The sequence below is a fragment of the Buteo buteo genome, chromosome 9, assembly GCF_964188355.1.
Source record: "Buteo buteo chromosome 9, bButBut1.hap1.1, whole genome shotgun sequence".
Lineage (NCBI taxonomy): Eukaryota > Metazoa > Chordata > Aves > Accipitriformes > Accipitridae > Buteo > Buteo buteo.
The window spans coordinates 40,977,226-40,991,809 of NC_134179.1; the positions used below are offsets into that span (position 1 = coordinate 40,977,226).

Consider the following 14,584-nt stretch of genomic DNA (forward strand, 5'->3'; position numbering starts at 1 on the left):
GGTGTGCTGGTGGGGACCCCCCCCGACCACGGCAGCCCCCTCCCGTGGCTCTGCCCTGCCGGTGGCAAGGTCACGGTGACGGGCGAGCAGCAAGGTCGTGGTGGCCCTGCCACCGCCCCGGCGCTGGGGACGCTTGTCCCCGACACCCTGCCGGCAGCCGTGGACTTTGTGCCGAGTGCGGGAGCGGCGGCGGTGATGCGGCTGCTGGCGCTGGCAGAGCCCCAGATCACCCGTGAGACCTGGCTTCGGACAGCAGGTAACACCAGGGTGACATCCCCACTGCCCGGGGGAATGCTGTAACACGGGGCTCCCTGGGGGGGGGACGGGTCCCCCGTTGTGCCGCTGAACCATCACCGGGTGTGGAGTCAGCTCCAGGAGGAAATCACGGTGTTATTCCCATTTTAAAGCAGGGGAAACTGAGGCACGGCAGCGTGCTGGGTGCCAGAGCAGGCACGCAGTCCGGCTTTTTGGGGATAAAGGCTGGATAACCCCATTTTTCCTCCAAACTGCTGGGCTCGGAGGCCTGGAGGAGTTTTGCAACATCCCGTTCACCTTCATCCTGGCTTCCCTGAAGTGGGAGCTGAGCTCACCCAGGGAAGCCTGAAGCCCAGGATGGGTTTCAGGGAGAGCGTTGGCTCTGGCAGGGTATTGGATGCAGGTGGAGCTGGGAATAGGGGAGCAGGTGTGGGTGTTCAGCCCCTCAGTGGGAACCCACCCATGGGTGGGGAAGGAGGTGGAGGCAGGCTGGGGCTGGGCTGCTGGTGGATTTAACTTCTGAGAGGCTCTAAGGTCTGGATACGTGCTGGGAGGGCAGTGCAGGACTGAGCTCTCTGCTAGGTAATGAGGTGTGTCAGGTCTCTGCAGACCCCCTTGTGTCCTCCCCCCTGTGGGATTTCTCTGGCCGAGACCCCTGCGTTGCAGCCCTGTGACCCTGCTCAGCGCCAAACAGGGTGTTGGGGGGTTTGGGACTGCAGTGCAAGGCATGGTTTGGGGGAGGGAGGGCTCTGTGATGATGTTGGTGGTTGTTTGTTCCCCCAAGTCCGGAAACATTCCCTGGGAAGGAAAGGGAGGGGAGAGCTGGGGCTGTTCCCAGCCCCGGAGCAGGAGGGATGCTCCTGGCTGGGCATGAAGGCAGCACGAAGACATCTCCGTATGTGTGGTCCTAGTGGTCCTCAACCCCTACCATCGCCTCTTCCTTCCCTCTCCAGCTCCCTGATGGCTCCGCAGTGACTGGGAAGGATCAGGGACCTGCTGGTGGCCTGGGACGGGACAGGACAGGACTGGACGGTGACAGGTCAGCACTGTGGCTCTTGGGTTGGGATTTGGGTGCTGCCACCTAGCACGCTTGGGTGTCATTGCCCTGTCCTCCCAAACCTTGTATGGACTGAGCAGGAGGGGACGTGCATAAGGAAACAGGTCCTTTGCCCTAGAAATGCAGCTTTTCCTGGGGATTTCCTGGCTGATGCAAGGCAGGGCATGAGAAAAACATCGGCTTTGAGCCTAAGGCGCTACTGGAAAGAGATTGTCCCCATCTAAGAAGGGACCTTGCTTTAAAATTGGGTTTGGCCCTTTGCTGGGTCTCTTTGGGTCCATCGGAATGTCAGCTTTTGGGTAGAATGGGGAGTGCAGGCAGAGGTGGAGAGATGCTGGTGGTCTCACATGGCAGGGAGAAGGTGTGGGGCTCCAGGAAGCAGCCGGTGCGGACACACAGGCATCTCCTGCCTCAGCACCCCTGCCCCAGCACGGGCTTACCAGGAGCCTCAGGGCTGCATCCAGCACCCATCCTGACTGCGCCAGCACCCAGCGAGGAGCTGGTGGCACCACCATGTCCCAGGCAGAAGGTATGGCTGAACCCTCGGTCTCTCCCAGGGGAGGCGCAGGCTTTGCGTGGGGATGCCAGTGCTGCTGTGACCCCCCAGATCAGCACCAGTCTCCACCCCATCCTGTTTAATGGCCCCGTTTCGCTTGGATTTTTGATCCTAAAAGCACCTTTTACCCTGATTTGCATGGTGCTGGGCTGCTCCAGGAGCTCCTGTGGCAGCAGCTGCTGTCCCCTCATCCCCCCACCCCGGGTCCCATCTGCGCTGCGTGGGGAGGGTGGTTGGACCTGGATGAAGCAGGGGGGGGACACAGAAATAAGCACTGGTGGGGAAGCGCGGGCAGCTGGTCCCCAAAGCATGAGGGATCCACGCATGGACCACCCTGTTCCATCCCTCCCAGGAGGCGAGGAGACCTTTGAATACCGCGATGTGGTTGTCAGCAGCCAGGAAAAGTTTTCAGACATGTACACGCAGCTGGAGAAGCTGGGAGAGTAAGTGGGGGTCCCACGTCCCCACTGCTTGGGGATGGTCCATGGCTGTCCATGCGCAGCCCTGGGTGGGATGCAGGGTGGTGGTGATGGCTCCTCCATCCCTCATCCTCGCTCTGTCCCAGGGGAAAATTTGGGACAGTGTACCGGCTGCAGGAAAAAGCCACTGGCAAAATCCGGGCTGGGAAATATTTCCGGACGCGGACGGCTAAAGAGAAGCAGGTGGCTCGGGACGAGGTGGAGCTCATGAACCTGCTGCATCACCCGCGCCTCGTACAGTGCCTCGCTGCCTTCCAGGGCCCTGCCGAGCTGGTGATGGTGATGGAGTAGTGAGTGCGGGGGGACAGAGTCAAGTTTGGGGATGGTGGGGACAGTGCTGGGCTCTGCCAGGGAAAGCACTGAAGGTGGGGAGGGGTGCTGGCGTGGGGCATAGGATGGACGGGCAACCTGCAGGCCCTGGAGGTATGGGTGGTGGGATGCTCCCAGAGTGCTGAGTCTGGCTTCCCTGGTGGGTCTTCTCCTCCTCGGGGCTGGTAGACCCCAGCGGGGTCCCCAGCACCTTGTTCTCCCCCAGCGTGGCAGGCGGGGAGCTCTTTGAGCGCATTGTGGATGATGACTTCGAGCACACAGAGCCCAGCAGTGCTCAGTATGTGCAGCAGATCCTGGAGGGGCTGCAGTTCATGCACAGCCAGGCCGTCGTCCACCTTGACCTCAAACCTGAGAACATTGTCTGCGTCAGCCCCAGCAGCCACTGGCTCAAGATCATCGACTTTGGCTTGGCACGCAAGCTGGGTGAGCAAGAATAGGGCTCCTGGGGGACTGTCGCTGTCACAGGGACCTGATCTGGCCAGGCATGTCAGCAAGGAGCTTAGCATCCTCCTGCCTGCGCCTCTGGGACAGGCAGCTCTGTGGCACCAGATCAGGGCCCTTCCTGGTGACCATAAGATGCTCTGGGGAAACCTGCATGTCCTCAGCCCTGCCTCCCAGGTGGAGATCCCCAAGACCCCTGTGCCTGTGGGTGCCCAGCACCCAGAGATGTTCTAGGAGAGCACCAAGACCTGCGATGGGTTCTGGAGAGTGGCAGCTCCACCTGGACACAGGGGCTCATCTACCTGGCATGTGTTGGTGTGCAGCTGGGCTGTCCTGGGGGCATCCCAGCTGGACACCTGCCCCACGCATCTTCTCTGCAGCTCCAGACACCCCTGTGAAGGTGTTGCATGGCACCCCTGAGTTCATGGCTCCAGAGGTGGTCGCCTTTGAGCCCGTGGGCTTCACCACAGACATGTGGAGCGTTGGTGTCATCTGCTACATCCTGTGAGTGTCCTCCTGGGAACAGCAGGTCAGGTTGGAGGGGGCTGAGCTGTCACTGATGTCCTTGCGTCACCTCTCCAGGCTGAGCGGGGAGTCCCCCTTCCAAGGGGACAACGACATGGAGACGCTGAGCAACATCACAGCTGCCCAGTGGGACTTCGAGGAGGAGACCTTCTCTGAGATCTCCCAGCAAGCCAAGGACTTCATCAGCCAACTGCTGCAGAAGGACCCCCGGTAGGACCCGGGGGTGGCTGTGGGGTGCTGAGCTGGAGCTGGGCTGGGTTTTGGGGTGCCAAGTGGATGGGCAGGGGAAAGCCCTGGATGCGGTTGGTGGAGGGGATGCTCCATAGGTCCATGCCAGCAGCTGAGGGTCTGATGGTAGAGAAGCCCCCCCCCATGACCACCCCATCTGCCTCCAGCTGCCGGCTCTCCAGCGCAGGGGCTCTGCTGCACCCCTGGCTGCAGCAGCCCCAGCCCAGCAGCACCAAGGCGCTGTCAAAGGAGAGGATCAAGCAGTTCCTGACGCGTCGGAAGTGGCAGGTACCTGGGGGGATGATGAGGATGTGGGGATGGGGATGGCCCTGGTGTGGGGCTCAGTGCTCCTTCTCTCCACTCCAGAAAACAGGCAAAGCTCTGCTGGCCCTCAACAGGTTGACCCTGCTGTCCCAGAGCCAGGAGAGGAAAGCGTCAGAGGCTCAGGATGAGGAAGGTGATGGCCCCTGAAGCATCATCCCCAATGCACCCCACCAACCCACTCCTCTCTATTTTGTCACCCCCAGCTCCTGCTCCTGGGCAGTTTCCCCCACCTTTGCTCCAACCTGCCCTGCTGCCACTACACACTGGGCCATGTCCTCACTGTGGCATTTCTGCTCCAAGCCAGCTTCAGTGCCTCAAAGTCCTCACCACCCTCATCCCCAAGGGGCAATCTCTGATGCAGCCTTAGAGCAAGCACATCCCGCTCTGCGGGGCTGGGATCTGTGTGTGATCCAGAGTTGATCGCCATGGGACCTGGCCCATAGGTGCCACGCGTGTTCCTCCAGCAGAGGAGGGAGCTTGAACTCAGCCAGCTCCTCACTGTTCCCTCTGTCCATCTGCCTGCAGACCTGGGCTGTAGCCCGGAGGAGGACCAAGCCTCCAGGTCTCTGCCCCGACGAGGTCCCAGCTTCTCAGAGCTCCTGACGGACCAAGAGGAGGAGGAAGGTGGGAGCACTGCACCACAGGGGAGGCAGAGAGCGGCATCAGCGTGGCCGTGCCACCCCAGCCCTGGAGCACCTAGAGCAGCTGGTGAGAGAGGAACAGGGAGTGATGGCGACGAAACCTTCTCCAGCAGCTGACACGATGACCTGGGCAGCCTGGGGTAGACCCAGATCGCAGGGCTCCTCTCCCATGGGTGAGCTCTGGGGTCTCACGGTGTCCCTGTGCTGGGGTGGGGACAGCCATGCCTGCTGTTCCTAGTAAGGAAACGATGCTCCTGTCTGGATGGCTGCCCAGGCTTGAGCTGTCACCAATAAAGCACCAAGGATATCTGCACTCCCTGTGCTGCTCCTTTTTTTCCCCTAAAATCACCAAGAGGGATGGGAAAGAGCTGCCCAAACTGTGCCTACCCTTTGGGAGCTGGCACCAGGCTCTTGCCTGATCTGGGCCACCACTCTTGTCTTCTCCAGGAGAGATGCTGGCCCTGGGGACAGGGACTGAGTGGGGACATTTCTAGCAGCAGCCCTTGTGTCCCTTGTTTTGGAAGAATCTTCCCTCATCAAGGGGGATTGGCATCATGTCCTGAGCCCATGGACAGGAAGAGCTAGGATGTGTCCTGGGGACTCTGGTCTCTCCATTTCTGGGCTAGCTCTGGTACCAGCAGGGCTGGAAGGAGCCCAGAAACTGCTGTGTGACCTCCAACCTCCTCCTAAGGAGGCATCTTGGTCAGAAATTGGGAGTTGGGAGCCCCTCTCCTTCAACAAGAAGGGCACAGATCTGTCTCTGGGGTAGAACAACCTCAGGCACCCATATGTGCTGGGGGACACCCAGCTGGGAAGCAGCTTGGCCTGGGGGTCCTGTGTTTCATTTGGTGCCCATGACTTCTGGTCCTGCCACTGGGCACCACTGAGAAGAGCCTGGCTCCATCCTCTGTGCACCCTCCCTTCAGGTATGTATAGATATTGATGAGATCACCCCTGAGCCTTCTCTTCTGCAGGCTAAATAGTACCAGCTCCTGCAGCCTTTCCTGAAACACAGGAAGTTCTATCTGAACCTCAGGAAACACTTTTTTTTTATGGGTGATGGAGCACTGGCACAGGTTGCCCAGGGAGGTTGTGTGATCTCCATCCTTGGAGATATTAAAAAACTGTCTAGGCATGGTCCTGGGCAACCTGCTCTAGGTGGCCCTGCTGGGAGCAAGGGGATGGACCAGACGACCTCCAGAGATTCCTTCCAACCTCAGCCATCCTGTGATTCTGTGAAAACCTACCTCCTGGTGAAGCTGGGCTGGGGGCTGCTCTCCCTCAGCACATGCTGGACCTGGAGGGCTTGTGAAGGTGCCCTGATTGGAGTGGTCCAGCTCTGTGCCTGCTGCCAGGTTGTGGCTGTGCTAAATAACTCATGGCTGAGGCACAGCTTCGACCCTTCCTCCTCCTCTTCCTCCTTCCCTGCTGAAAGAGGCCACCAGGCGCTAGGATGAAAGTGTTGTTTTTATTAAACAGAACCAAATCCACCCACTCTCACAGCCACGGCAGGGACACACATCTGAGAGCTCTGGCCAGGAGAAATCGCTGAATGCAGATCAAAGGGACACCAGCCATCAGAGCTGCTGCTGGACTGGTAATGACAAACCCAGTTTCGGATAGTTTGCTGAACCCTCTAGGAAGCTGATGGCCACTACAGCAGGAGGTTTCCATATCAGGATTTGGCATCCTGCTCCCTCCCGAGTTGGTAGAACAACCAGAGTGCCTGTGGTCCCTTGGGTGGGGGAATTCATGGCTCTTATCTGTTCTTTTCTTGGGCTAATGGGGAAGGATGCTGTCACCTTCCTGTCCTGTTATTGTGGCATCGACTCTCCAGCTGACAAGGCTTTATCAGCACCCAGGCCTGACTTGAATTTTTGTGGCAAAAGCCTGTTCCTGTTAATAACATCCATGGCCGGTGGCTGCTTCTGGGTACATCTAACCATGGGAAGCAGGAGACTGCCACGGTGTCGCAGAGTTGTAACATGCTCTGCCCAGGACTTGGTGGTCTCTTACATTGTTGGAAACAGTACACGCAACTTAAGAAGGAACTTAATTTGGAAGCAACCAGCACAGACCTCCAGCCAGAGAATGAGGAGCCCTTTTTGGGGACCCTCCCAACAGTGGTGAGGCCACCTTGATGTTTTCATTGCTTGGCACGCTGTAGGTCAGACACCGAGGCAAGCTGCTCTGGTGCTGGCACAATCCTCAGCGGAGCGCTCGCGTGTGGTGCACAGGGGGGGTCCTGAACAGGGGGAACCTCAGGGGAGTGGGGAGACCCACAGGATGACAGCAGCTGATGAGTCCTGGGCAGGGCCAGGAGCAAGGGTAGCCAAAACCCCCCTGCACCTAAAAAAGAAGCCCCTGGGGAACGCGAGAGACCAGGACGTGGGGTGGCAGTTGGCGCAGAAAGGGTGGGAGGTGTGCCCAGGGAGAGGAGCTCCTCCGCTTAGGGACAGGGCTCGAGGAGGAGGACCGTGGGTTGAGGAGCATCAGGGAGTGGGAGGGAGAGATGGACTTCTGGAATCGCGCCCTGCCTTCCCCAGGACAGGCCTGTCAGGCAGACAGGACACATGATACAGGGGATTCCCTATCCTCTCTCCGCCTGACTGAACACGATGACTCAAGGGATAGGGGACAATGGTGACAAGCTCCTACCCGGTGCAGCAGGCACGTCTCCTCTGTGACCACCCCACCTTCCCAGGTGCTCTTGTGTAATAGGGATAAGGCTCTGCAAGTGGAACCGAACAATGAGGAGGACGATGGTTCGTTCGTCTAGCTTGGAGGTGTCCCCAGGGCTAAGTTGGCCTACGCCCTGCGTCAAAACCACTTCCATAAAGAAAAATTGTTGGGTAATTGTCATAGGAGAGTCCCTTCTGAAGGGAAGGGAAGGCCCTATACGCAGACCGGACCCACTTCTTAGGGAAATCTGCTTCCTCCCTGGGGCCCGGGTTAAAGATGTGAAGAGAAAACTTCCTACCCTGGTACAGCCCTCAGATCATTATCCGTTATTGATTTTTCACATATCAAGTTGCAACAGGAAGTCTGAGGGCAATCAAGAGAGACTTCAGGACCTTGGGACGACTGGTAAGGGATCAGGAGCACAAGCAGTGTTCTCCTCTATCCTCCCAGTTGTAGGGAATGATGAGGGAAGAAACAGGAAGAGCCAGCACATCAATACCTGGCTCTGAGCCTGGTGTCGCCAGCAGAATTTTGGATTTTTTGATCATGGATCAGTCTACATGACACCATGCCTGCTGGCGACAGATGGGGTAAACCTGTCTCAAAGGGGAAAAAGGATCTTTGCACAGGAGTTAGCAGGGCTCATTGAAAGAGCTTTAAACTAGATTTGAAGGGGGATAGAGGTAAAACCAGGCTCACTAGAGATAAGCCTGGGGGGGGCCACATGCCAATGTTTGAGGGACAGTGTGCTAGCAAGGTCCTTCAGTCTGCCAACCAGAGGTAGGGACTGGAGATCCATGAGGCAGCAAAGATGCAAGGGTTATTGGTGTGTTAGAAACCACAAAAGTGCCTGAGAATGGTCTTTCTCAGACCATTCAGAATAGGAATTTGGGCTTCTCCCCTGCAAAAAGGCAGCAGGATCAATAGCTCAACTGAAGTGCTTCTACACTGATGCACACAGCATGGCCAACAAACAGGAGGAGCTGGAAGCCATTGTGCAGCAGGAAAACTATGATATTGTTGTCATCACGTAAACACAGTGGGATGACTTGTACATCTGGAGTGCTGCAATGGATGGCTATAAACTCTTCAGAAGGGATAGACAAGGAAGGAGAGGCGGTGGGGTAGCCCTGTATGTTAAGGAGTGTTTTGATTGTCTAGAGGTTAATGAAGGTGATGATAGGGTTGAATGTTTATGGGTATGGGGAAGGCTAACAAGGCAGGGTGGGAGCCTGTTATAGCCCACCCAACCAGGATGAAGAGGCAGACGAAATATTCTATAAGCAGCTGGGAGAAGTCTCACAAATGCTAGCCCTTGTTCTCATGGGGGACTTCAGCTTACCAGATGTCTGCTGGAAATAAAATACAGCCGAGAGGCAACAGTTCCGGAGGTTCCTGGGGTGTGTGGAAGACACCTTCCCAACACAGCAGGTGAGTGAGCCAACTAGGGAAGGCTGTTCACTGTTGTTTGTGAACAGAGAAGGACTTGCGGGTGATGTGATGGCTGGAGGCCATCTTGGGCATAGCAATTACAAAATGATAGTTTTTGATTCTTGGAGAAGTAAGGAGGGGGGGGTCAGCAGAACTGCTACCTTGGACTTCAGAGGGCAGACTTTGGCCTGTTTAGGAGACTGGTTGACAGAGTCCCTTGGGAGGCAGCCCTGAAGGGCAAAGGAGCCCGGGAAGGCTGGACATTCTTTAAGAAGGAAATCTTAAAGGCGCAGGAGCAGGCTGTCCCCATGTGCCAAAAGATGAGCCGGTGGGGAAGACGACCAGCCTGGCTGAACAGAGAGCTTTGGCTGGAACTCAGGAAAAAAGGAGAGTTTGTGACCTTTTGAAGAAGGGGCAGGCAACTCAGGAGGACTACAAGGATGTCATGAGGTTATGCAGGGAGAAAATTAACTACTAGTTGGGCTTTGGCCCTTCTAATGTGGCTGCTGCCTTAAAAGACAATAAAAAAAATGTTTCTATAAATACATTAGCAGCAAAAGGAGAGCTAAGGAGAATGTCCATCCTTTACTGGATGCAGGGGTGAAACAGTGACAAAGGATGAGGAAAAGGGTGAGGTACTTAATGCCTTCTTAGCCTCAGTCTTTAATAGTAAGACCAGTTGTTCTTGGGGTACCCAGCGCCCTGAGCTGGAAGACAGGGACGAGGAGCAGAATGAAGCCCCCATAATCCAAGGGGAAATGGTTAGCGACCTGCTACACCACTTAGACACGCACAAGTCTATGGGGCTGGATGGGATCCAACCAAGGGTATGGAAGGAGCTGGCAGAACTGCTCACCAAGCCAGTTTCCATCATTTATCAGCAGTCTGGGCTAACTGGGGAGGTCCCAGTGGACTGGAGGTTAGCAAATGTGACGCCCATCTGCAAGAAGGGCTGGAAGGAGGATCCAGGGAGCTACAGGCCTGTCGGTCTGACCTCAGTGCCAGGGAAGGTTATGGAGCAGATCATCTTGAGTGCCATCACACGGCACGTACAGGACAACCAGGCAATCAGGCCCAGTCAGCAGGGGTTTATGAAAGGCAGGTCCTGCCTGACTAACCTGATCGCCTTCTGTGACAAGGTGACCCGCTTAGTGGAGGAGGGAAAGACTGTGCATGTTGTCTGCTTAGACTTTAGTAGAGCCTTTGACACCATTTCCCACAGCATTCTCCTGGAGAAACGGGCTGCTCGTGGCCTGGATGGGTGTACTCTTCACTGGGTAAAAAAATGGCTGGATGGCCAGGCCCAAAGTGTTGTGGTGAATGGAGTTAAATCCAGTCGGTGGCCGGTCGCAAGTGGTGTTCCCCAGGGCTCAGTATTGGGGCCAGTTCTGTTTAATAGCTTTATCAGTGATCTGGACGAGGGGATCGAGTGCACCCTCAGTAAGTTTGCAGACAACACCAAGTTGGGCAGGAGAGTTGACCTGCTGGAGGGTAGGAAGGCTCTCCAGAGGGATCTGACAGGCTGGATCGATGGGCCGAGGCCAATTGTATGAGGTTCAACAAGGCCAAGTGCTGGGTCCTGCACTTGCGTCACAACAACCCCATGCAACGCTCCAGGCTTGGGGAAGAGTGGCTGGAAAGCTGCCCAGCGGAAAAGGAACTGGGGCTGTTGGCCAACAGCCGGCTGAATGTGAGCCAGCAGCGTGCCCAGGTGGCCAAGAAGGCCAACGGCATCCTGGCTTGTGTCAGAAATAGTGTGGCCAGCAGGGCTAGGGCAGTGATGGTCCCCCTGTACTGGGCACTGGCCTCACCTCAAATACTGTGTTTAGTTTTGGGCCCCTCACTACAAGAAAGACATTGAGGTGCTGGAGCATGTCCAAAGAAGAGCAACGGAGCTGGTGAAGGGTCTAGAGCACAAGTTCTGTGAGGAGCGGCTGGGGGAACTGGGGTTGTTTAGCCTGGAGAAAAGGAGGCTGAGGGGAGACCTTATCGCTCTACAACTACCTGAAAGGAGGCTGTAGCGAGGTGGAGGTGGGTCTCTTCTCCCAAGTGACAAGCGATAGGACAAGAGGAAATGGCCTCAAGTTGAACCGGGGAAGGTTTAGATTGTATATTAGGAAAAAATTCTTCACCGAAAGGGCTGTCAAGAATTGGAACAGGCTGCTCAGGGAAGTGGTTGAGTCACCATCCCTGGAGGTATTTAGAAGAGGTGTAGATGTGGTGCTTAGAGACATGGTTTTGTGGTGGTTTTGTGGCAGTGCTAGATTAACAGTTGGACTCAATGATCTTAAAGGTCTTCTCCAGCCTAAACTATTCTATGATTCCTTGCAGGGTCCAACCATGGCTCTTCAATATCTGGGTGAGACACCTCCTGACAGAGCTCCCCTGCTTCCTATTCCTCCCATGTTTTCAGCAGAAGTGGATTCAGTGCTCTGAGTTGGAGGAGAAACTCCTTAGAAACAAATAAACAAACAAACATATTCCATATTCTATCCAGAGCATTTGTTTTCCCTTCCCAGAGTAAGAACGAGAGGCTGAGGAGCCCCTTTCTCCTCCACTGCTCTTCTCTTGATGGTCACACACATCATATCCCAATTTTTACCCGTTATCTATTCCATGTTTTCCTCGTTACACAGACTCTGAACTCGCATGCATCCCTTGGGAACCAAACTGAATGCCTTCAAGCTGCAGATGATAAGGAAACACCAAGTAACATGTAATCAATCCCTTGATGAACTATTTACCATGTGACATTACCAAAATATTTCTGGTAGGGAACTATGTTTATCTTCATCTGTTTTCCAAACTCCTCGCAGCCCTGAAAATCCATGTCCCAGGACTCTAGACATGAGCTTTCTCTCTATAATCCCATATTTTATACTGTAAAAACTGATTTACATACAGAAGAAGCTGATTAACCAACAGAAGGCACATGTTTTTTCTCCTTCCACTGCTTCCCATGGTTTAACACATTACAATGTGTGCTTGAGAAAGCAATGGATTAAATGAAAAGTGGAGTTATACCTGGAACTCATTAGAGCCACTGAGAAACTCAGCAGCACTGAAAATAGAAATCCAATCTCAGCATCTCAGAGGCAAAGGGATTAAGATTTTGAGCCTTCCATCAAGAAAGACTCTTGGGTTGACCTTCACTTCAGCCACACAGCTTCAGAGTAGGTCCTCAAATAATCAGAAATCCTCCCTCAAGACAGAAAGGAAGAGCAATGCCCTTGGGGAACCTTGAGAAATGGTTCCCCTCCCTATCTCAGGTACCCCTAGGTCCAGCTGCTTGGAGGTACGTGAGGTGGGGTCAGCTGTCCAAATACCCTCAAGCTTCTGGAGCTTAATCTTTCAGTGCCAAGTTATCATGATAACCTTGGTTTTAGTCTGGGCTGCACAATCTAGGTCTAGGAATGCTTATTTGGATGAGGAAATATTGCCTGGGTAGCTCTAACATAAAAAAATAGTATTTTTCTGTGGACCTGCAAATTCGGGGGAAAAAACCCCCAGAAGAGTACAATGTTCTACTTGAGTATTTTCTAGTGAATTGAAATTAATGAAGGAAACAAATCTAAGTCTGAAGTCAACCTTAATGTGAAAAAAAATTAGCCCTGGGCACACATTGAAGATGATTATTTGAGCACGTAATTTCTCGAATGTTTTTTTAAGGACTATTTATAGCAGGGTGTGAACAGCCACCACGTAATTTGAATTGTCAGATAAAAGCCTTCACGTGTCGCAAGTCAAACACCAGAAAAATGGTGAAAGGAGGGAAGACACGAGAGTATGAGGACTTGGTAGCAACAGATGCAAAGGCAGTTAGATGAAGAGAGAAGCTGCGAGGCAGGAACATCAGTAATACCTGAGTTATGACGCACTCATCTCTCTGTAAAGTTCCCAGAGTGAAGCGGGGTGTCCTCACTTCCCAAAGGGCATGGCCAGGTCCCAGCCAGTTTCTGGGGCGGTCAGGAGGCTCTTTGTGGTCACAGGAGCTCAACAACCATCACCGCAAGGTGCAGCACCCAGGATGGATCGTGCAGGGCTGGCCCAAGAGAAGAGCAAATAAGGGCCATGAAGTCCCCCAGCCAAGGGACCACTGGCACTCTGGCTGTTCTGCCGTCTCTGGAGGCATCTCAGTCTCTGGGGTTGAGATGAGGAGGGAGTGGGATGCTCCCCCACTTCGTCCTCCTGGTATAGCTGGTGCAAGGACTACCACATCTAACCCGCACCAAGGACCTTCAGCTGCCCAAAAACCAGGACTGAGCTCCCTCTTTGCAGCTCGGTACCATGCCCACAGGGATCAGCGCAACCCCAAATCCCTCATGAAACACCTCCCCATGCAAAGGGGACCACAAGCCCTGTCCTTCCCAGCACACGGCCCTCATTTCACGCCCTGCTTTCACAGCCTTCATCCCACCATCACAGCCCTCCCCATGGCCAGGAGGTGGTACCGTTGGCCTCATCCCTGCTTCTCCTGGGGATTACGAGCCACAGCCGTCCCTTGTGTCAACCCCATCCTGCCCAACCTTGTCTGCTGCTCTGATCGCACTTGCCCTTGACATGGGGCATCCCACCCCAAGTCAGGAGGGACCTGGTGGGACCTTTGAGATCAAAGCCTGGCCCTATCTGGGCAGCCTGGGACCTGTCCTAGCACCCATCTCCCACCGGGCTCAGTCCACACCAGGTCTCCTGCATGGGGGTCTCCACTCCTACCCTGCATCTCCAGCTGGGATCCCAATCCTGGTAATTCCCATCAGGAAAGGTCCTTGCACCCTTTTCCAGCTGTGGTTAGGAAGGTGTTGCCAGCATGAATGTGGGTGCTCTGATGGCACTCAGGATTCACCTCACCATGCAGGCAGGATACTCATGGGGGGATCCAGACCTTGGGGTCCCCACAGACCCCCTGACCCATGGCAGAGCCTGTCCCCGGTATGGGACAGTGCTGGGTGAAAGCTCTGGTCCTCACATGTGACCCTGGTGACATCTACCCTCCTGGGCATACCTCTGGGACTGTGTCAGGGTGGCCGTCCCTGTCCCCACAGAGGGTCACAGTGCCTTACCCTAAAAATTAAATGCAAACTATTTAATGAGAGGCTGAAATATTTAATGAAACCAAGAGATTTCAACTGCAAAACTGAGCTTTGGAAAATCAGAACAAACCCAAATGTGGGTGACCCCGATTTTGGTGCCGCCGAGCTGCCCGCGGCTACTCTTCGACCTCCAAAACCCCCAGAGATGATGGGGATGACGCAGCATCGTGCCAAGGGCAGCTCAGGAATCAGCGGCAGCTGCCTGCTTTGGTGGTAGCTGCCTGCTCGCGGCACGCGGCCCCTGGCTGGGATTTGGGGTTTGCGGGGAGTGGAAGAGGTTGGCAGAACAGGTCCGGCGTGTTCCCCTGGTCTCTGCGGTGCCGAGCGCCTTGTCCCAACACCTCAGCAGGTCCTGCCAAACAGGAGATGCCACGAGAACCGGACGGATGTGGTAACACTGCCGTCTGGCCCCGTGGCTGCGCGGGGGATTCTGGACCATGGCAGATCCTGGGGGGGGCCCAGGATCCCATCTGGATCCGTCCTCCACCCATCCCTCAGCAGAGCTCAAATCTTAAATTTCAGCAAATATCGCCAAATCTCAGTAA

At 55.2% G+C, this 14,584-nt stretch overlaps 1 protein-coding gene across 1 annotated transcript; it reads left to right on the forward strand.

The window, feature by feature from the left end:
• The first annotated feature begins 1,100 nt into the window (after positions 1-1,100).
• Positions 1,101-5,143, forward strand: LOC142035047 (myosin light chain kinase, smooth muscle-like). Its single transcript, XM_075036867.1, has 10 exons — positions 1,101-1,294; positions 1,667-1,841; positions 2,221-2,311; positions 2,434-2,637; positions 2,883-3,100; positions 3,499-3,622; positions 3,701-3,853; positions 4,039-4,159; positions 4,238-4,328; positions 4,721-5,143. Exons 2-10 carry the CDS (start codon positions 1,826-1,828, stop codon positions 4,951-4,953), a joined length of 1,251 nt encoding a protein of 416 aa, XP_074892968.1. The 5' UTR covers positions 1,101-1,294; positions 1,667-1,825; the 3' UTR covers positions 4,954-5,143.
• The last annotated feature ends 9,441 nt before the right edge of the window (positions 5,144-14,584 follow it).